Source organism: Dromaius novaehollandiae, chromosome 7 (assembly GCF_036370855.1).
Source record: "Dromaius novaehollandiae isolate bDroNov1 chromosome 7, bDroNov1.hap1, whole genome shotgun sequence".
Classification (NCBI taxonomy): Eukaryota; Metazoa; Chordata; class Aves; order Casuariiformes; family Dromaiidae; genus Dromaius; species Dromaius novaehollandiae.
Genome location: NC_088104.1, coordinates 44,081,606 through 44,102,923, shown reverse-complemented (window position 1 = coordinate 44,102,923; position 21,318 = coordinate 44,081,606). Strand labels below are relative to the sequence as shown.

Below are 21,318 nucleotides of genomic sequence, written 5' to 3'. Positions count from 1 at the left end.
GTCCAGGTGCGAGTGCTCTCCACGCGGCTCTTCAGAGATGTGCTGGCGATTATGCTGGGCACCAAAGACCAGCAGCTGCAGAAGCAAGTGCGCAGCAGCCTGCTGCCACTGCTCTTCCACATGCAGGACGAGAGCTGCAGCGTGCGCCAGGTATGGCTTTCTAACCAGGGCCCTAGAAGGCTCGAAGCAGGGAATGAGAAGCTGGGCAGGGGCCTTTCCCAGACCTGCTTTCCCCAGTCCCACAGGGCTCCGCCGCAGTCCGTGGCCACAAATGTCTAAGCCCTGGAGTGCCTAGGGGCTTCGCAGCTAGCCCTGCAGGTGTGCGAGGCCAGGCTTTGCCCCTCAATTCCTGTTGCCACCGTGCCCTGCCCCAGCAGGGGCCTGGAGATGTCTGGCCTGGGGCATGCCCCAGCTGCCTAAGGCAAGAGCACTGCAGGAGGAGACACCCTGCTCCCCACGTTCAGCGTGTGCCCCCAGTGCCCTTGGCCTGCGCAGAGGGAGGCAGCACCTGCAAGGAGTTTGGGGAGCCAACTTGTTCCCCAGCCCACGAGCCTGGGGAGGGGAGAGCCCCAGGGAGGGAGGTGCGGTGAGGGCAGGGGCCGGGCCCTGCATCCCGGCTACCCAGCTCTGGGGCGGGGGCACAAGTCTGGGCAAGGGCGCAGGCCGGGCAGCCGAGCACCCGCAGGGGCAATGCCTGTGGCAGGTAGTTGTGGCCGAGTCCTGCCTGGGCGTCTCTGTGACTGCAGCCCTTCAGCCTCCTCCTGGCCTTGGCTACAGCTCAGCAGCTCTTGGGGCTCTCTGTTGTGCTGCCGCAGCAGGACGAGGTGCCTGAGGTGGTGGGTGCCCCATGTCTCTGCCCAGGGTATTGAACCCCGTGGCAGAGTCGGTGCCCAGCTGCTGCCTCTTCCCATGGTGGGCCAGGCAAGGCCCTGAGACTTGCCAAGAGCAGGGGGACGCAGGGTCTTGTCCCCTGGGCTGCGGTGGCATCTCCCCGTCTCTGCTGCTGTGCAGGCCTCTCGGGAAGCCCTCCTTCGCGCTGCCAACTTCCTCAAGTGGAAGCAGCTCAGGCAGCTGGTTGAGACAGCGCAGACGTGGAGGATCGGCGAGTGCCTGGTAAGGATGGCCCCAAAGCCCCCAGAGCCAGCCTGCGCAAGGCCTGTCCCCCTCCATGCCCAGTGTGTGGGGCAGGCAGCTGTGCCCCTGGCCCTGGCTGGCACCCAAAGCCGCCAGGCTGGAGCAGCACTCACGCTGCCCTTCTCCAAGCACGCTGCCCTGGCGAGCTCTTCTCCAGGCTCCTCTGCCCTCGCTGCCCCCTGGGATGCTAAAGCAGCCCCTGGCCCAGCTGGGCCTTGGCAGCAGGAGGGCACCTCAGCATGCCTGGGGAGCAGCCTGCCCTCTGCTCCCTCCGAAGCTCGGCACTGCCCAGCTCGTGTGTGGGAGCCATGAGCGTCCTGGCAGGGCAAGGCCGGTCCTGGGCGCAGGGACTGCCTGGCTGGGTGAGGGAGGGGTGTGCCAAGCCCGTGCCCTTGTGCTCTCCCCAGCTGGTGAGGGCCAGAAGAGCAGAAGAGTACCTGCACCAGAGCCTGACATACTTGGAGAGCCCACAGGAGTCCTTGCGAGAGGCAGCCGTGAGGTTCACTGGTGAGCCCCAACCGCTGGTGTCCCTCTCTGTCCCCGGACACCTCGGCCTCAGCCCCCCCGGCTGCTGTGCTGGCAGCAAGGACCAGCCTTGCAGCTGTGTCTGCTGGAGCCCCCAGCGCCCGATGCAGGGCCTGGGTGCCCAGGGGCTGTGTCACCCTCTGCCATCTCTGCCCACACATGTGGGGCTGCTGGGAGCCTCCTGCTGTGCCCTCACAGCAAGACCCTTGGGTGGCACGCAGTGCGGAGCGCCCTGGCGTCAGCGCTGCAAAAGGGAGGAGGGAGCGTGGCCAGGCTGGCAGGGCCTGGAGGCAGCTGTGCTGCTGGGGGTGGGCTGGGGAGCCGGATTTGTGAGCGGCTGTGTGTGTGTGCCTAGGGCTTGTCGGGCAGCACCTGAGGGGCCGGAGCAAGGAGAAGCTGGAGGACATCTGCACGGGTGAGCGAGGGCAGCAGGGTGTCAGGCAGGGCTGGTGGGAGGCAGACAGATGCTGGGCAGGGAGCTGCCACTCCTGCCCCAGGCGAGGAGGGCTCTGCTGCCCGTGCAGAGCAGGGCCGCTGTGGGTAGAGTAGAGAGAAGATTTCAGGAGCCTTTGGGACGGTCTTGGCCAGCAACTCCCACCTCGTCCCTTTCTTGCTCCTGCTGCCTCCTGGCTGTGGGAAGAGCTGGGTGGGACTGGCTGCGTCAGCAGGGGATGCCTGGCGTCTGTGCAGACACAGTGCCTTGATCTCTGCTCTGCTCCTTTCTCTCTCAGCCCTGCAAGGCTTGCAGGAGGACAGCAGCCCGTCCGTCTGTTGCCTGGCGACGCAAACCATCCTGCTCCTGAGAGCTCCAGGGAAGATGACTCCCTCCCCAGGCACCCTCCAAGGCCTGTGCTACCGCCTGAGGAGAGCGTGGGAGCGGTGGCACTGTCCTCTGCGCGGTGACTGTGTCTGCTGCTGGAGCTCGGCTGCCTCCTGATGCCAGGCTGCTCTGCCCGCAGCGGCCACCTGAGTGTGCGGGGAAGTCGGGGGGTTCCTGGCCTCTCTCCCTGCCCGCAGGACAGCTCCGGCCCTCAGGCCCAGCCCGTCCCAGGCTTGTGCTGCCAGTCCCCCCTCTGCTGGGCTTTCCCCAAAGAAGCAGCCCTGTCTCTTCACCACGGCTCAGTGTCTTTTCTTTGGGCAAAGGAATGGGTAGAAAACTCCGGTCCTGAAGGAATCGGGGTCACCCTGGGAGGGGGAGGGCACACACGCTCTCCAGCAGTCTAGGGCAGCCACAACATACCCCCCTTCCCAGCAGTCAGAGAAGCACCCCGTTTCCCCTGACAGCAGGGTCAGGAATGGCAGCAGTCTTGACAGGGTTCTGCCCTGCAAAGCCATGACCTCTTCTGCATGAGGAAGGGCCCGGAGCTGGCCCCTCGCTGGCGCTGGCTTCCCCTGGTGTGGCTGAGCCCAGGAGTTAGCAGGCTGCTGGGATGCTCTGGTAGGCCCCGCAGGATTTGCCCATGCAGGCACCAGCGCAGCAGGGCCCAGAGCTCAGCACACGTATTAGAGGCTCCAGCCATCCAGAGATGGCAGGGGCCACTGCGAGCACTGCCGTCCATGTGCTTTGCGAGGCGGCTGCGCTGGGAGAGCAGGGGGAGCCATGTGCCTTCCCGCCTGCAAAGTCACGCTGCGGGCTCTTGGCTCTTTGGCTGCAGAAGGTCCCCGCTGCCTGCTCTCCCCAGCCCGTGGCCCTGGGCCCTGAACTCTGAGCAGGGCCGCAGCCCCCGGGAGCCCCTGAGCACCACTTGGCGGGCCAGAAGCAGCAGCAGCCAGAGTGGCTGGTGTCCGCCATCAGCAAGCGGCTGCCCCCCTGTGAGCACTGCCACTCGGGGGGCGCAGGTGGCTGAGCAGTAAGAGCTGCTCTGGGAAGAGTAAAGCCCGCAGGGAAACGTCGGCGTGGAGACTGTGAGACCTGACAGCACCAGATCAGACTCGGGGTCACACCTGACAGTGTCTGGGGCAGCCGGCAGTTTCTCACAGGGCCAAAACCAAACCTGGCCAAACTGACTGGGGCAAAGCGCAGTTTGTGTCACAAGGCTGATTCACGGCAGCCTGCAGCCCTTGATATTTGTCCAGCCACAGCACGTAACTGCTTGAATGCCGCACTCAGAAGCAAAAACGCCAGAAACGTGGTCCAAAAGCAAACGCCTTATCTAGCCCTGGTGACTATTTACTGGCAACAAGCCAGTTATTGCTGCAGGAGGTTTAGCATTATGCCTTCGAAGCGAGCTGAAGTTTCAGCGCAAGCAGCTGTACAGACTCACAGCCACAACACGAGGCAACGAGAGGGGGCCCTAAAGAGTTACGGTGACGTTGGCCTCCCGTGCACCAAGATGCCCAGTAGCTCCCCTCATTGCAAAGCACAGCATAGTCTGCTGGGATCCCCCTTCCGGCAAGAAACTGAAAGCTACGACAAAGCTGGGGTGCCGCAGCCCTCATCCCTGGACGCTGCTCTCTTCCCCCATCTCCCGGCCCAATGCAAAAGCCATCTGTGGCCAGGGGAAGGATGTCATTTGCAAAGAGCTGCCAGAAGCAGCTGCTCTCCTGGCCTGCCTCTCCTCTCTACAAAGCCCCCAAACAGGCAGCCAAGTTAATCTGCTACAGCCGCAAACGTTGCCACCAAGTGGCCTGGCGAGCCCAGGGAGCCGCGGTGTCCGTGTCCCGGTGCAGGTGCCCAGCCCAGGGCTGCCTGTGTGCGTGGCCGCAGGCGTGCGGTGGGGCAGAGGGCTCGGCTGGCTCCTCTCCTCTCGCTGCCAGCCCTGTAGCTCTGCCTGCTCTCCAGAGAGGAGGCGGAAGCCCTGCAGTATGTGGGCGCCTTCTTCATATGCCGAGGGGAGGTGAGTGTCGCCATTTCCCTCGGGGCTGTGCCCGCCTCTGCCGGTGGGTCCTTTGGGGTCCCTCGGGCTGCGCCACGCTCAGAAGCCCCCGGAGGGCTGCTGGCTGTGGAGGGCTGCTCCCGTGCAGGCGCCCCACTGTCGCTGCAGGCCCTGCAGTGCTCTGGTCCTGCTGGCCCTGCCCCTGGCCCTCTCACGCGCTCTCTTTGTCCCTCTGCTGCTGGTATGAGGAAGGGGCCGAGAAGCTGTGGTTTCTGGCCTGCGTCTGCACCCTCTGCGCAGCAGCCAGCTCCAATGCCTTGTTATGGGAGGAGCTTTTGCTCTGCAAATGGGAACTGGCGGAGTCGCTGGAGATGAGGGGAGAGGGGACCGCCAGCAGGCCTGGTGGAGGGGGCACTGGCCCAGCGATGAGGGCAGGATGGGCAGTGGGTATCTTGTGAGGTATCTGCGGAGTGACTGCTGGGTGATGTGAGGGCCGGTGCTCAGAGGCCTCATCCTGTTGTGCGACACAGCAGGCACGGTGAGGAGGAGGCAGCTTGCTGAACCTGTACCAGCAGTGTGTGGCTGGGCAGGGGATGCTGGGTAACATGGCACTTTGGAGGGCGCCTGGTAAGGTGGGCAGGGCCTGGGGGGAGCTGGGCTGCTTGGGGTGGGCTGGGGAGCAAGATCTGTGAGGGGCTGTGTGTGTGCCTAGGGCTCATCAGGCAGCACATGAAGCGCTAGGGCGAGGAGAAGCTGGAGGACATCTGCAAGGGTGAGCGAGGGCAGCAGCCTATCAGCTGGGCTGGTGGGGAAGAAGTGGGGAAGACCCCACCCTGTCATTGCCAGCACATGGGCCAAACACCCTCAGGTGCCCTGGGGACAGCCTGCCTGGGCAGGTGCAGCTGCAATAGCTATGAAGTGCTCTGCCAGCAAACTGGATGAATGTTATGGAAATTAGGCTTGTCGGCCACCATAACAGGGCCCGACCCTAGGTTCCCGCAGAAAATTTCACAGCCAAATCAAAACAAATTAAATAATTAAATTTTAATGACGCACGTGCAGTAATTACAGCTCGAGGTGGGTGCCTCAAATCCTGGGCAATTATAGTTTTTTCAACTTACATTTCCCACCCCTCACGTGGTAGTTAGACCAATAGTAATTTTTTGGTCTGGGGTCTCCTGCTCCTCATTGGCTCTCATCGTCATTCTGAGGCAAGCTGTCTTTCTCCTTATTTTTGTTTTTTTGCGGTCTCTGATGACGGTTGCACCTCTGTTTTTGTTGGGTCTTACTGTTGTGCCTTAAGGTCCTGAGGAGGAGGCGATTCCAAACCACAACAATCAACACTGCCCCAGCAGCGAGCCAAGGCCCCGTCCCCCAAGGTCCCAACGCCCTGCACTGGTCCCACTCCAAAGCCTTGACACCCTCCCCCTCGGAGTGCGAGACGCATTCCTGCAGACACCCTCCCTTTCCCAGTGTGAGACGCAGGAACGCAGACTGCCTGCAACCTCCCCACCCTCCCAGCTTGAACCAGCTCCGAGGCCCTTTTCTTACTGGACTAAGGAAAAGTTCATTATTTTATCTAAGTGCGGCCCAAGGCCCCAGCAAATTCAGCCACCCATGCCAAGCAAGTTCCATACAAGTTGTGCTAAGCGGCTACCTCTAGACAGTTTCAGTGCGCTATTCTTTAACAATGAAGTCTCTCCTCCAGGTGCTAATGACCTTTCCCAGCCCACCTGCAGGAATGTTTTCTCCCTCCCAATTCCTGTCTCTCAGACTTTGCAGGCTTTGCCCAGAGTTGGCACGTGCCACAGCCATCTCCAGTGTACAGATCCTCAGGCAAAAGGAGAGGGAAACCAGGTGTCGGGGCTGACGCTGCAGGGCTGGCACAAACTGTATGCACAGCCCCAGCCCCCATGGCCCTGGGGAGCTCATGATGCCACCAGCAGGCCATGCGATCCCCTTGACATCTCTCCTGCCCCAGACACCGAGGTGGCAGTCATGGCCAGGCCTCTATGGCTGCACTTGTGAGGCAGCGCCCACCATACCTCTTGAACCAGGCACTGCCCCAGCAAGGGCACTTGTTCCCCAAACTCCCCCAAAGAGAACTGGAGGAAGAGGAGGGCTGCCAGTGTCCAACTACATCAGCTCCGTAGGTGCAGGGCCTGGGGCTGTGGAGGGGAGAAACGGATTTCTCTTCCCAGGGCTTGTATGTCTTCTTCCCCCGCCCACCAAAGAAAAAGAAAGAAGAAAGCGAGAGAAGAGGGAGAGAAAAGGCGTGTGAAGGCTTCAAGCCTGGGGCTGGAGCCAGCAGTGGGGCAGTGGGAGGATGGCAGCTGAGGGCTGGAGGCAGCAGCTGCTGCACCTCTGGGCAGTCGCTGACTTGGGTGCTCTGCTGGTGACGAGCTGCCCTGGGAGAAGGCTGTCGCTCCTGTGCCCGGGCAGTGCCATCGCTGAGCCCAGCCCCCAGGGCTGGGGCTGCTCCTCGCGCTGTGGCACAACGAGAGGTGCGGCTGGTTTCTCGGCCTTCTGGAGTGGGCGCGCTGCCAAGCAGCAGAGCCCAGGGGCTGGCATGGCTGCAGGGAGGCTGCTCAGCCCCCTGCTACAGCCAGCAGTTCTCTTCGGAAGCGCACAGAGGCCAGCGCAGCTGCATTTTCTGTCCCTGCCCTGGAGGGAAAGCTGAAGCCACCACACTGGGGAGCTGAAGGAGGCAAACGGTGCCGCGCAGCCGCCGACTCGAGCACAAACGGCGGCGTTTGAACAGCGCGGCTGCAGCGGGCCCCGAGCCGCAGCGGCCAGACCCCCCGGGACCGGGCCCAGCCGGTTGCAGCCCGCCCCAACGGCCGCGCCCCGCCCCTCGCGGTCCAGCGCCGCAGCCAATGGGGGGAGCCGCCGCGGCGCGCGGGCACGTGGTGGGCGGGGCCGCCGGGCCGCGTGCGGCGCAGGCGCAGGCGCGGGCGCGGGGGCGGGGGCAGCGCGGGGCCGGTGCTGGGGCGGCGGGGGCGGGGCAGGAGGCGCCTGCCGGCGGGGGCAGCGCGGAGCCCGGAGCGGCGGGTGGGCGAGGCGAGGCGAGGCGAGGCGAGGCGAGGCGAGGCGGCAGCTCGGGAGCAGCCGGGTGGGAGCAGTGGCCCGACGCTGCCGTGCTGCGAGGCAGCCGCCCCTGCAGCATGGGGCTCTGTGATGGCGTTGGCTGGGTGGCCTCGGGGCCAGGCGGGTGAGCAGGAGGGAGGCGGCACGTCTGGCCCCTCGGTGCCTCCGGTGGCCTTGTGAGCTCTGGGGTGCCCCTGGCAGGGGTCGTGGCCATGCGGGGGCTGCCCAACCGCCTGCCGTGACCCTGGGCCTTGCGTGGGGAGGGTGACGCTGCGGTTGGTGCGTGGCGGTAGCCGTGTGTGTTAGCGCTGTTGGGGTGATGCTGGATGTGAGAGCATCTAGCCTGCTGCTGCCTTCTGACTGCTGCCAGGCAGGTCATTTTGGGGAGGTGCTGGGGTCCGTGGCGCCTCTAAAGCAGCGAGGCAGGTCCCAGGCTGCGCCTGTTAGGTTGGAGTTTGCAGGGGAGGAGCCCGGCCTGGCGCTTGGGGTGCTGGAGAGGGAGTTGTGTTGCTCTTGCTCTCTCTTGCCCTCCTTTTCTCCTGTTGGGCTTTGTTTCAGCACAGCCCAGGTGATGCGGTTTCGTTGTGCTGAAGTGCCAGAAGCCCCCGGTGAGGAGCACAGGCGTGCCCAGGATGGGGAGCAAGGGAGGAGGCAGGTGTGGGAGGAGATGTCGGGTGAGTGCCCCGAAGAGAGGAGTGAGCAAAGCTCAAGCCTGCCCTGGCGTTGGGGTCTGAGCACCCTGTTCCCGGAGGGGTGCTTGTGGCGCGTGCAGCCTAAGAGGAGGGGTGCTTGTGCTTGCTGCATGCTGGAGGCACAGGAATCGTGGGGGTATCTGCAAGGCCCCTGTGAGTGAGGTGGTGGGTGGGGGGCTGTTTTGGGGTCTGAGCTATGGGCACAGGCTGCTGGCGCTGCAGAGGCAGCGGCTGGAGCGCGCTGTGCCCGTGGGAAAGGCTGCCAGGCTGGAAGAAGCAGGAGCCCAGCGAAAGGCAGGGTGGGTTAGCCCTCAGGACTGCTCTTGTGCTGTGCATGCCCGCGAGTCTGTGGGCAAGCTGTCCCCGTTTGCTGAAGGTGCTGGTGAGAGCTGGGGTCTGTATCCTGCCCTAGAGCTCTCACGTGGCAGGAGGAGTGTTTCTGCGAGTGCCCTGTGGTCTCTGGGCAAACGGGTGTGAGCCGCAGTGCTGGTAGCAGAGCGGTGCCTGGAGGTTGTGTTGCTGGGGGTTCTGCAGTAAAACATGCCTTTTGTTCTCCTAGGTCCTTGCTGCTGTGGGATAGCTGGTGTTTTGCCCCTTGGCCTCCCGTCGAGCTGCCGGCTGGGGCCCCCTTTTGGGACCAGCTGGGCTGGGGCCCTGCTCCCCGTTCTGTCGCTAAAGCAGCAAAGTCCCCTGCGGTGCTGCCGCAAATGCCAGGGCTGCTGAGTGCATCTGGGCAATGCCCCCCGCCAGGCCTAGCTCCTTCTTGCAAAGGCCTTTTGAGCATTGAGCAAAGCAGGTGGGGCTGAGGCCCGCCGTCCTGCTGGGGAGACTGACCCCCCAGTGGGCACAGCAGTGGGAGCAGCAGGGTTAAAAATGTGGCTCAGGGCCCTCCCTAGCACAGCCTGCACCTTCCCTGCCTGCTGGGGGACAGGGCTGGTGACATCCAGCCTTGGGTGAGAGTGACATGGGGCTGATGACATTGCCATCCACTAGCGGCAGGTGCCTGTGGCCGCCCCATGCCCCTGGGTGAGCTTGGTTGAGGGTGAGAGGCAGCGCTCTGCCTGGTTCCCCCTGAGGACAAATGCCTGGTCGATGCTGAACCCTGGCTGTCTCCCTGGTCCTTGCTCTCTGTGTGGCCTCATTGCTGCCCGGGAGCCTCGGCCTTTGCAGCTGCCGCAGCTGGGCCTCAGTCGGGTGGGATGTTCTTGCCGCGGAGCTGGAGCAACTGGGCATGGGCACAGGCGTCAGCGCTCCGGCCTGCCCTCTCCTTGGCCCCAGCCGTGGTGCTGCTCCGTGCGGCTTGTCAATGTGAGCAGCTTGTGAAGGTGGCCACTGCTCTGGAAAGCACATTGGCAGTGTAAGCAGGGCCGGGGCAGCTTTGGCAGATGGGCAGTGACTGATTGTGCCTGTTGCTGCCCCCTGCACTTGTGCTGGTGGCTAGCAATGGCGTCTTGCTGTGCCTTTGGGAGTGGCTGGGGTGGTGTTGCTTATTGCCAGCCAAGGGCCTGTGCTGGGAACGACGGCTAGCACAAACTGGGCCCTGCCGGGCCTGCTACAGGAAGAGGCAAGAGCAGGTGTCGTAAGAGCACAGCCCCCCCGAGAGCCCCTAAACCCCACAGACCCTAGCTGATGGACGTAGGGCAGCTGTGGTACGACTCCTGCTAGCTCGCTGAGCAAGCCAAGGCACTGAGTGCGTGCGGGACACCAGCCCGGCTTTCTCCAGCACTCGGGCACGTGCAGCTCTTTTGAGGTGATAGTTATGAAACAGCTTGTGAGTCTTCCGCAGCACACAAGGGCTGTATTTCTGCCGCAGGTGTCCCAAATACACATATCCGTGCACCTGTTGTGTCGCACGGCTGCAATGAGGCCGGCCAGCACTTCCCAGACACGTGGCATGCACAGCGTGCGTGCCTGCTTTGAGTGCAGGCCATCGCCAAAGCTTTAACCTTGCTGGCCGTGCGAACGCTGGCGCAGGTGCCCTATTTTGTGCCTGTTCAGCGTGACAGCCGTACATCTGATGCACCTCCCAAATGTCATCTGTGCGGCAGGCACCCTTGCTACTGTCAGCTAGCTTCCTGGGATTGGGGGAAATAGGGCAGTCTGGCGTGTGCTAGTGTTTGTGATTTCTGGTCATCTCCCAGACACGAGGCAATCTTGGGTGTGTATCCCTGTGGCAGGATGGGGCCCGCGTTGCCCACACAGCGTTGCCCAGGCGGAGGCAGCCACAGACAGAGGGCTTGTGAGAAGAGGCAACTTTATTGGGGTGTGTGCATAGGGCAGTGCTCCCGTGGGGAACTGAATCTCTCCAAAAGGATGGGCAGTCTCTGCGCAGGTGATCACAGGCGCCTCTGTCGCACGCCTCCTGTCAACGGCGTCTTCAGTGGGATCGGGTGAGGATCCGCAAAGTGTGCTTTTGCTCCATTTGCAGAGCCGCCTTTTGGCGTCAGTCTAACAGGCTCCTGAGCCGATCCTGCAGCTCGGTGAACTCGCGCGGCGCCTGGGCGTGGGCGTCGGGCTGCTGCGCCAGGCGCTGGAAGAGGTTGAGCGGGCTGGCCGTTTGGAAGGCCGCTGGCAGGGGGACCTCCCTGGGCACCCTCTCGTTGCCTAGGAGGAAGTGGTGAAGCTGTTTCTCCTCCAGGCAGTGGTGCAGGTAGCGCAGGACATCCCTCAGCCGCTCCAGGAGATGCTCTGGGCACCACTCTGATGGGGGAAGCAGTGTCAGGAGGTGCATGGCGACTGTTTTCAGGTGGACAGAGGAAAGCACCGAGTCCTCCAGGAGGTAGGTGAGGAGCTGCAGACACGTTAGGTGGCAGCTGCCCTGGGGGGCCTGCCTGGCCATGAATCTGAAGAACAGCAGCTCTTGCAGGGCACAGCTCTCCAGCCAAGTTGTGCTGCTGCTGAGGCCGGCCTCTGCCTCCTGGCTGCCCATGAAGAGCCCCGAGTTGTCTTGCTGCACCCCCAGCATTATCTCAGTGTGCATGGTTCTCCCAGAGTCACATGTGAGCTGGAGCTTGCAGGAATGGGAGGAAGGCAGCACTGTCAGCTGGCAGTTTTGTTCCGCAGCAATCACGTCCCAGGCATTTCTTACACAGAGCTGGAACCAGCGGGCGGTTTTCTCCACATCCAGGTAGAAGCCAGTGCACAGGGTGTGTAGGAGCCCGGGGCGCTGATACCTGCGCACTCGGATCTGGGAGTGGTGCCGGAAGCACAGCACATCCCCCAGCAGCTGCTCCCTCTCGCACATGCACTCCAGCTTCACATGGACGCGACCATGCCTCGCCGGCAGCTCCCCGCCAGTGCCCAGCTTCAGGCGGAAGGAGTGCCCGGGTGGTGGCTTCAGGAGCACGAGCAGCCTGTAGACGGTGTCCTGCCTGTGGTAGCTCCAGCCTTCAAAAACGCTGCCCACACCGATGCACCATTCCAGCCGCGGCAGGAAAGTTGTCAAAGAGAGCATCTGGCAGGCATGGAGGAGGTTGCCCGCCAGCTCCTCCACCACCTTGCATGTGTGGGCCACGTCCTGCACTGGCCCCCAGAGGTGCTGCTGGTAGAAGGTCTCTAGGGCCCTCCTGCCTGGGCAGTCCAGCTGCTGTTCAGGAGAGAGCCAGTGCACAGCACCCACAGCCTCCTGCTCCTCGCCTTCCCCCTCCTCTTCGCTGCTGGAGGAGCTCAGGCCACTGCTGCTGTCACACTCATCAAAGTCCTGCTCCGTGGCCATCCAGAAGAGCCCAAAGAGCAGCACAAGGCCTGCAGCAAAGGCCCCAAACTGCCACAGGTCCCAGGTGGCGAAGACCACATCTCTCCTGAAAAGTCCGCTCTGCGGCTCCTGCATCATCTCCGCAAACTCCTGCTGCAGCCGAGTCATCAGCTCCACCTCCTGCTCCTTGCGCTGCTGCATGCACTGCTCCATGGCCACATCCATGTGGTCACTGACCTTCAGCGGCTGCAGGACAATGCCCAGCATGGCGAGGAGGAGCGCAAGACCCCCAGCCATAGCCTACCTAGAGGAGGTGGGAGAGAAGCAGGTGAGCCAGGCCAGCTGGGAGAGAGCTTGCGGATTGGTGGCGGGAGCTGCAGGCACAAAGGGGCAAGATGGGAGAGGGGGCGAGGGAGCTTGGAGGCAGCAAGGCTGGGATTTGTGAGCGCTGCCTGAGCAGGGACCCCGGGCCACGCCAGGGAAAGCGCTTGGGCCCTGGTGCCTGCAGGCTCCAAGGGGACGCAGGGCCTAGACGCCGACACTGTGGGGCCGGCCCATCCTGCCAACCCTCCCCTGAGGCCCAGCACCCTGGCCAGGCTTTGCCCCGGGGGCAGGGGTGCAGAAAGAGCAAGTGCCACCAGAATGGGGAGTCCTGAGGCCCGTGCCCCCCCGCCCCCCCGCCAAGGGAGCAGCGGCCCGCAGAGCTGCGAGTGCCCGGCGCATCCCCAACACGTCTCTGGGCACCTGGGCTCACCGGGAGCCCCAGGCACCTCTGCCTCCAGCCCTCAGGGTGCCAACATCCCTGACCCAACGCGCTGCTCTGCATGGCTCAGCCCTTGCTGCAGCGCTGGAAACCTCCGGGAGGGAGCTGGCATTGGTGCCCCGGCCCTCGTCCCGTCCAGTGTTGCCCCACTGCTGCACTCACCCTGCAGAGGCTGCCGCAGCCCGGGCTGGCCCAGGCCATACTGCTGTGAACCCAGCAGTGCTGCGGGGCCAATGCCTGTGGGTGCCCTGGTGACAGCCCCCTGCCTTTGTGACTTGTCCTCTGTGCTGTCACGGGGGCACAGCCCCTTTCCAGGGCCAGCCCTGGCCGCCATGCCCACCCTGGCGTAGTGACACACACCTGTTCTGGGCAGCCAGAGCCGAGGCCCTGGCACCCACCACCTACGAGCCCAGGCAGCAGCCACACAGCATGCCCGTGGGCCCCCCTCACCAGGTGGGCAGAAGCACCCAAACAGCCCTCAGCCCTTCTAAGAAAGAAAAAGGGGCCCTGTGGAAGGAGGTCCTCCACTTACAAAGACAGAGTCAGTATTTTCTGAGCCAGGAGGACGAGCTCCGCCTTGCAGGCATCAAACAACTTGGGGCCTTTGGGAAGGGCCAGAAGAGAGCAAGTCCTGCCCCACCACCCCCCTTCCCATGAGGACTTTGTTCCTTTTGAGCCTGGCAAACCTCCTCCTTCCCTCTTCTTCCCTTGGGTTTCTTCTGCTGAGGCAGGACTTAGCCCTGCGAGTCCTGACAATGAAGCGTAATGACAAGAGCATCCCCAGTTAGAGCAGCAAATCGCCTGTGGCTCCTGTCTCGTGCTGCAAACTTGCCCCCTGCAAGTGCAGGCACGGGGACTGGAGAGGCCACGCTGGGGCCCACGGTTCTGGCACACCGTTGCCCGTGGGGCAGCTGCTCTGTGGCTGCCAGGGTGCATCTGTCGGCCTGATCCGTGCCTGAAGGGAGCTTGCTTGGGGAAGCGCTGGGGCCGCCTCCTGTGCACACTCACGGGTCCACGCTCCCAGCACTCCCCAGGCCCCGGCATCTCGCTGTGGGTGCTTGTGGGCAGAGGACAGAGAGAGCAGGAGGCTCCCCTCTGCCTGCCTCCTGCCCTCCCTCCTCTCCTTGTCAGAGGCCGTATCCAGTTCAGGCGTGGGCTAGGGCTCGTTGGTCGCTTCCCGCTCATTGCGCTAGAGCTCTCTAGGCAGCAGCAAGCGCCCTGCAGTGACCCTGGCCAGAGAGACTTGCTGCTCCAACCAACGTGGCCACCTACGGGTTTTCCCCCTACAAAGAGTGATTTTGTGAGCTCGCTGCGAGACGCATGCAGGACGGCTTTGGGGGGTGCAGCGCACAAGGAGGCGCAGTAGGTCTGTGCACACGAGCCGTCTCCCTGGCACCAGGGAACTGCATGTGGAGAAGGACGAGCCTCTAGGCGGGGAGGAAGGTGCTCTAGTGACCAGAAGGATCAGAAAGAGAGGAAAAGCTGATGGGGCAAGTCTGTGCACCAGTGTAACCACTGCTAAGGCCCATTCAAGGCCAAAGTTTGTGTCTAGGTTCCAGAGGCAGGGAAGGGGAGGGCAGAGCAGGGAGGGGAAGGGAAAGGTAAAAGAGGGATGGGATGGAAAGGAAAGGGAAAGGGAGGAAAAGGAAAAGGGAAATGGGAAGGAGAAGGAGAAAAGGGAATATAAAGTAAAAGAAAAAGGGAAGGGGTTCTGGGTGAAAGAAGTCTCCTCTTTCCAGGCAAGAGAAACCCCATTTCTCTCAGAGAGGATGCCTGTAGCATGCATTTCTGAACCCTGTAGCATGCATTTCTGAACCTTCTCTTATTAAGAGTGACCATGCTCAGCAACAGATGCCTGGTATAGGACTGTAGTTTCTGCACATGCAACGTGTGTGCTTGCCTACGTGCACATAGGAGCACATCTGGCAGGAGCCGTATGCCCTCATAGCACATACTCTTTGGAGAGTGATGAGAAAGAAAGGCGAATGAGTTTGGTATGGAAATGGTTCTGGTGGTCAAGTGGGCTCCAACAGATGGTAGGCCACGAAATGCACCTTGCCAGCATGGGAACTGAAGAGGGGGCCCCTGCATGTGGCGTGGTTGGGGCATTAGCTCAAGACGACCAGTGCTGGACTGGATGGTCCTGGGAGGTGCAGAAAGTAGCCCCTGGTGGAAATGGGAGCTCCTCCTTTATGGGCCTCGCAAAAGACTCCATGTGCACGTGAGCTGTGATCATGTATCCAGTTAAAAGGAAAGTGCTAAGGAGCTGGCCGGGTATTAGTAAAACTCCATGGCCTTTGTGTCCTGCTTGGTGGAAAGAGCAGGAGATCCCCACCCTCATAGGGAAGTGCTCAGAGAATTGCCCTCTGCAGTCTGCGGAAAGTGTCTCTGGCACATGTTCTCGTGCTGCTAGACCACGTTCAGGCCCATGACTGGAACTGGAGCGTCAGCATGTTCCCGCTCCTTGTCACTGTGGGAGGTGGTGTGCTCATAGCCAGAATCCATGTCATGGTCCTGCTTCCTGGCCAGCCAGCGGACCCAAAGAGCAGCACTAGGGCTCCAGCAAAGGCCCCGAACTGCCACCTGTCCCACGCAGTGAAGACCACAGCTTTCCTGGCAAGCCCGCTCGGCTCTTGCATCATGTCCACAGACTCCTGCTGCAGCTGAGCCGTCTGCTCCTCACGCGGATGCATGTGCTTCTGCACGGCCAGCGTTCCTTGGTCTCTGCTCCAACTACATGCACACTATGAAGCTTCAGCTACACCCAAAACATCTCCTCCCCACCTTAACTATGACTTCCGTGACTATGGAGGAGGTAGAATGGGCTGAATGTTTGGAAGGCTGGTGGCAGGGGGACCTCCCAGAACAGCCTTTGATTGCCTCGGAGAAAGTGGTGAAGCTGTGGAGGCCCCTTCTGCGTGGGGGGAAGCGGTCGCCAGCAGAGAGGGCGCGGGGTGTGGGTGAGCTGCTCGGGGAGGATGGGGTCATCTGCCGCTGGTGCCAAGGCCCAGAGCTGGCCGGAGCGGTGCCCCGGGGGTGGAACTGGAGGGAAGCGTGGGCACTACTCAGGGAAGTGTGCGAAGCAATGCCTCAGATGGTGCAGCAGCCTGCAAGCACCTGAAGCCCGTCCGTGGAACGACGTGGGCAAGAGCTGCGGCCAAAGCGACCAGGTTGCAGCACAAAGTCCGATGTTGAGGGCACAGAGTGCTGCTCCGTGCGGCTTGTCAGTGTGAGCAGCTTGTGAAGGTGGCCACTGCTCTGGAAAGCACATTGGCTGGTTTCCCCAACTGCACCTCACCCTGGGGCCCCTGCAGGGGCTTTCTCTGCGCAGCCCCGCCCTGGGGCCTGCTCGGCAGGCTCTTGCTTGCCTGCTGGCTTTGTCGGGGGGACAAAGCCGGGGGACACCTGAGACAGCGCACTAGTGGAGGGGAGGCAGGTTGGATGGTGCCAGGGCGCTGGGAGCAGAGCACCGCACAGGCCTTGGGGCAAGGAGGCTTGGAAGGAGGAGTAAAACCCGCCATGGCCAAGGACACCTTGGCAGGCCCGAAAAGGTGCTCTGCCTCTTGCCAGGCCTCGTCGTGCCCCCGGGCGGCAGGGTCTGGTCTCAGCCTTGGAGGGGGAAATGGAGACATGCAGAGCCATGGGGCTTAAATCTGCCAGGAGGAGAAGACACAGCTCCTGCTGGAGGTTTTCTTAGCACAGCCTGGAGCAGTGCAGCGAAGCCTGAGTTTCTGGAGAAGAGGCCAAGCGCAGCCACGCAGGACTCAGCCCCCTGAGGTCTCTGGCCTGTCCTTCCCAGGAGATGGGCCAAACACGCTCAGCTCCCCTGGGGACAGGCTGCTGGGACGGGTGCAGCTGCAATAGCTACGAGGTGCTCTGCTGGCTGGAGGCAAACCCTGCCTTGATGAGAAGGTACCTGGGCACCTGCGCCTGCAGGAGAGCAGGCACCAGGCACCAGGCAAGAAGAGACACTAGAAGGTGGAGAAGAGGCCCAGAGGCTTTTCTCTGCCTGTCGCACAACCCCAGCTGCAGCAGGGCTCCAGGGGTGCCCAGAGATGAGAGAGGTCACTGCAAGCACTGCTGTCCATGTGCTTTGGGAGGAGGCTACTCTGGGAGAGGAGAGGGGAGCCAGGCGCGTTCCCGCCTACAAAGTCACGCTGCAGGGTCTTGGCTTTTTGGCTGGGGAAGGTCCCTGCTGCCTGCTCTCCCCAGCCTGCAGCCCTCAGCACTGAAATCCGAGTGGGTCCCCAGCCCCCGGGCAGGACTTTGTGGACCAGAAACAGCAGCTGCCAGAGCTGCTGGTGCCTACTGTCAGCAAGCAGCTGCGCACTGTACGTACTGGTACTCGGGGTGTGCAGGAGCCTGAGCAGGACACAGCCTGAGAGGAATAAAACCTGTATAGGCATACCTCATTTTAGTGCGCTTCACTTTATTGCACATCGCAGATATTGCGGTCTTTCCAAATTGAAGGTTTCTGGCAACAAAGCAAGTCTATCGGTGCCGTTTTTCCCAGCACGTACTCACTTTGTGTTTCTGTGTCACATTTTGGTAATTCTCGCAGTATTGCAAACTTTTTCATTATTATTCTATCTGTTAAGGTGATCTGTGATCAGTGATCTTTGATTGTAATCATTTTGGGGCGCCACGAACCGCACCCGTATAAGACAGCAAACTGAATCGATAAATGTTGTGTGTGTTCTGCCTGCACCCCCAGCCGGCCATTCCCCTGTCTCTCTCCCTCTCCTTGGGCCTCCCTCTTCCCTGAGACACAACACTATTGAAATTAGGCCTGTTAATGAGAAAAGCCAAACAGCCTTATTACTGATATGGGGAAAGTTTTGGCAGTCTGGATAGAGGATCAAACCAGCCACAACGTTCCCTTAAACGAAAGCCTAAGCCGGACCAAGGCCCTAACTCTCTTCAATTCTGCGAAGGCTGAGAGAAGTGAGGAAGCTGCAGAAGCAAAGTTTGAAGCTAGCAGAGGTTGGTTCATGAGGTCTAAGGAAAGAAGCAGTCTCTGTAACATGAAAGTGCAAGGTGAAGCAGCAAGTGCTGGTGCAGAAGCTGCAGCAAGTTATCCAGACGATCTAGCGAAGATAACTGGTGAAGGTGGCTACGCTAAACAACAGATTTTCCATGTAGACGTAACAGCCTTATATCGGAAGGAGATGCTATGTAGGACTTTCATAGCTGGAGAGGAGAAGTCAGTGCCTGGCTTCAAAGCTTCGAAGGACAGGCTGACTCTCTTGTTAGGGGCTAATGCAACTGGTGACTTTAAGTTGAAGCCAATGCTCCTTTTCCATTCCACAAATCCGAGGGCCCTTAAGAATTATGCTAAATCTACTCTGCCTGTGCTCTATAAATGGAACGCCAAAGCCTGGATGACAGCACATCCATTTCCAGCATGGTTTACTGAATATTTTAAGCTGACTGTTGACACCTGCTGCTCAGAAAAAAGGATTCCTTTCAAAATATTACTGCTCACTGACAATGCACCTGGTCACCCCAAAGCTCTCGTGGAGATGTACAGTGAGATTAGTGTTGTTTTCCTGCCTGCTAAGACAACACCCATTCTGCAGCCCATGGATCAAGGAGTAATTCTGACTTTCAAGTCTTACTGTTTAAGAAATACATCTTGTAAGGCTAGAGCTGTATTGAAACAGAGTAACAGAGACTGTGTGACCTGACAGTATCAGACGGCCTCTGGAGCCTGTGGCAGTTTCTCACGGGGCTAGAAACGAACCTGGCCAAATTCACCGGGGTAAACTGTAGCTTGTGTGAGAAGTCTGATTAGTAGGAGCCACTGCCCTTACAGAGCTTCCCCACGGGAAAGGCTGTGAGATTGCACAGCGTGGGAGCACAGCTCTCTCTGAGCTCCCGGGTGCCCCAGGGACCCCTGGGTTTGGCCGTGCTCCCCAGGGGGTGGCTGGCAGAGGTGTTGAAGCAGCCCGCAGGGTGGGTGCCCAGTGGAGGAGATGTTTCCTTTTGGGGCTAGTTCCCTTCGCACCTCATCCCAGATGTGGATCCCAGGGTGGATGAGGCCAGTGGCTGGGAGTGATGGCGGGGGGTGGGGTGTCCATCCCTCAGGATGGCAGAGAGACCCCCCACCCCCACCCCAGCTGCCCCTGCCCCTCTGCTCAGATGCTGCATGTGGACACTGCCGTGCTTCTCTCCTGGCTGTTGCCTCCCTCTGCTCCTCATCCCTGGCTGCCTGTCCTGTCCTGGCTGTGCCTGGCACAGGCCGTGCTGGCTGTCTCCTTTCCTGTCCCCTTGCCATCCCTGTGCTGCTGTGTCTGTCCCCTCTGCGCCTGCGCATCAGCTGTGGTGCTGCACACCCCGAAGCTGAGACGCAAGGTGGAGGGAGCTCGCGGGGGTAATGCAGGAGGGAGTTGCTGCCCCAGAGAGCCGGGGCAGGCTGCCCTCCTGCCACAGGCAGCTGCCTCTCCCTGCCTGCTCTCTCTCTTCCAGGGGACAAATGGATCCCAGCTCTGGGATACTGCCTTTGCCGTTCAAGCCTTTCTGGAGGTAATGCTCCCTTCAGGGCTGTGTGCTTCCTCAGGCGAGTGGCCTCTCCTGGGCCATCCCCAAATACTGCTGGCTCCTACTGCACATCCCCTCAGAGCTCTGCTGTGTGGATCCTGGCATCACATTGCACACCAGGGCTGGGTGGACACACTGCTGCTCAGAGCTGTTGACCTGTTACTCCCCGGCCATGTGGGCCCTGGCCAGGCAAATGCCTCTCTCCAGCCCCAGCAACAAGGGCTGGTCCAGCTCCAGCTGCAGAAGCTGCTAGTGGAAACAGTCAGATGGATCTGAGTGAAGTATAAATGCAAACCTATGGGAAGGGCTATAGGAAGGGCAGGAGTTGATTGCACCTAGACCAGCAGGTCAGCGAGATCCCAGCACATCCTCTTCTAACCGAGGGATGTGCGTGTCGGCCGCAGCTCCGTGCTGACTGTGTACCTCCATTTCCAGGCAGAAGCCCAGAAGGTCCCGGAATTCACGTCCTGCCTCCAAAACGCCCATGAGTTCCTCAGGTTCAGCCAGGCGAGCAGAGCCGGTTGGCGGTGTCTCTGTTGTGCTGGCTGTGCAGACTCTGAGTCTTCTTACCGCCCTATTTAATACCTCTGTTTTCCTCTGAAGAGATCTTCTGCCTGCCCTCACTGTTGCTCTTGTTCTCTGCAGATGCCGGAGAACCCAGCCGACTACCAGAAATATTATTGCCATATGAACAAGGTAGCAGAGCTGGAGCTGGCTGCTGTGGGATGGGTGCTTGGGGCAGCAATTTGGGCAGAGGGGATGGGACTGAGGGGCAGCGACTTCCTCTGTGCAAGGGGAGAGCAAGTCTGGGGGAAGCTGCTGAGCCCTCCTGACCCTTCCCCAGGGTGGCTTCCCCTTCAGCACCCGGGACTGCGGCTGGATCGTGGCTGACTGCACGGCAGAGGGGCTGAAGTCGGTGATGCTGCTGCAGGAGAAGTGCCCCTTCCTAACCAAGCCCGTCCCCTCTGAGCGCCTCTTTGACGCCGTGAATGTGGTAAGTGCTGCAACAACTGGGGCTGTGGGAAATGCAGCCAGCTAAACTGAGCTAAAACAGGAGAAGGCAAGGCCTGATGAGTTGCTAGGCCTGGTATCGCATAAGCTGGTACAAGGCCTGTGGCCTGCTAATAGCGATGCTGACACCATATTTACTGTGATACAAGTCTCTGGAGTGATGGTCCAGCTTGGGTGTGCCTATGGCTGTGGGTTGGGATGTGAGTTATTTGCCAGCCCTGTGGGCTTGTGGGCTTGACTCTGTCCTCACACCTGGCTCGGGGGTGGACTGGGGTGGCGCTGCCTGTGGGCCAGTTGGGTCCCCACTCTCTGCTTGTCTGGGCAGTTGCTGAGCATGAGAAACTCCGATGGAGGCTTTGGCACCTATGAAACCAAGCGAGGAGGTCGCTTACTGGAGCTGCTGAACCCCTCGGAGGTGTTTGGTAAGGGGAGCTGTGTGGGGCGGGTTGTCCCGCCCGCTGCAAAGGGGCTGGCCCTGCCGTGCCCAGTGGGTGCCTGGCTTGGCCCCAGGTCCCTCTGCGGGATGAGCGTGCGCTGGGGCCAGGGAAGGGGTCGGCAGCGTGCTGCGGGGAGAGCTGCCTGGCCCAGGGGCTGTTGCATTGCTGTCCTCCTGCCCCCGGCAGGTGACATCATGATCGACTACACCTACGTGGAGTGCACGTCGGCCGTCATGCAGGCGCTCAGACACTTCCACGAGGTCTTCCCTGAGCACAGGGCCCCAGAGATGAGGTGAGACGCTGAGAGGAGAGTGGGGCAGGGGGAAAACAGGCTGCAGTGACCCATGCTGCCTGCCATGGCCCCAGCTGAGACGGGCCCTGCTGAGCCTTGTCAGGGCCCTCTGTGTTGGCATGGAGCTGCCCTTGGCACCTTCAAGGCTGGGATGCTGCTGACGTCTCCAAACCAGAGCTCCCTGTAAGAGGCTGGGGCCTAGCCTGGCTCAAGGAGCGGGGCGCAGGCCATTTGTCTTCATGGCATGAGGCAGGGGGGACCTGGTGAAGAAGCTGCCTGTCTCTTCACTTAGCGGTTGCCTCCATCTTGCCACCAGCCCCATCTGAT

The 21,318-nt window shown here is 61.3% G+C and overlaps 3 protein-coding genes across 3 annotated transcripts; 2 read left to right on the top strand and 1 right to left on the bottom strand.

The window, feature by feature from the left end:
* On the top strand, window positions 1-2,771 carry LOC135328912 (maestro heat-like repeat-containing protein family member 7). The gene is made up of 5 exons (XM_064515416.1): window positions 1-150; window positions 1,012-1,113; window positions 1,542-1,641; window positions 2,015-2,074; window positions 2,391-2,771. Exons 1-5 carry the CDS (start codon window positions 52-54, stop codon window positions 2,594-2,596), a joined length of 567 nt encoding a protein of 188 aa, XP_064371486.1. The 5' UTR covers window positions 1-51; the 3' UTR covers window positions 2,597-2,771.
* Window positions 2,772-10,697: 7,926 nt separating this feature from the next.
* On the bottom strand, window positions 10,698-12,149 carry LOC135328944 (inositol 1,4,5-trisphosphate receptor-interacting protein-like 1). The gene has a single exon (XM_064515521.1). It carries the CDS (start codon window positions 12,147-12,149, stop codon window positions 10,698-10,700), a length of 1,452 nt encoding a protein of 483 aa, XP_064371591.1.
* LOC135328913 (lanosterol synthase-like) lies at window positions 11,765-21,300 on the top strand. Its single transcript, XM_064515417.1, has 5 exons — window positions 11,765-12,276; window positions 19,897-19,947; window positions 20,096-20,245; window positions 20,588-20,684; window positions 20,886-21,300. Exons 1-5 carry the CDS (start codon window positions 12,148-12,150, stop codon window positions 20,993-20,995), a joined length of 537 nt encoding a protein of 178 aa, XP_064371487.1. The 5' UTR covers window positions 11,765-12,147; the 3' UTR covers window positions 20,996-21,300.
* The last annotated feature ends 18 nt before the right edge of the window (window positions 21,301-21,318 follow it).

Coding starts and splice junctions, on each gene's coding strand:
- LOC135328913 (XM_064515417.1), top strand. CDS start 12,148: ATGCACTGCTCCATGGCCACATCCATGTGGTCACTGACCTTCAGCGGC. Junction 12,277..19,896: donor AGGAGGTGGGAGAGAAGCAG/GTGAGCCAGGCC, acceptor TGTTCTCTGCAG/ATGCCGGAGAACCCAGCCGA. Junction 19,948..20,095: donor ATTATTGCCATATGAACAAG/GTAGCAGAGCTG, acceptor ACCCTTCCCCAG/GGTGGCTTCCCCTTCAGCAC.
- LOC135328912 (XM_064515416.1), top strand. CDS start 52: ATGCTGGGCACCAAAGACCAGCAGCTGCAGAAGCAAGTGCGCAGCAGC. Junction 151..1,011: donor AGAGCTGCAGCGTGCGCCAG/GTATGGCTTTCT, acceptor GCTGCTGTGCAG/GCCTCTCGGGAAGCCCTCCT. Junction 1,114..1,541: donor GGAGGATCGGCGAGTGCCTG/GTAAGGATGGCC, acceptor TGCTCTCCCCAG/CTGGTGAGGGCCAGAAGAGC.
- LOC135328944 (XM_064515521.1), bottom strand. CDS start 12,149: ATGCAGCAGCGCAAGGAGCAGGAGGTGGAGCTGATGACTCGGCTGCAG.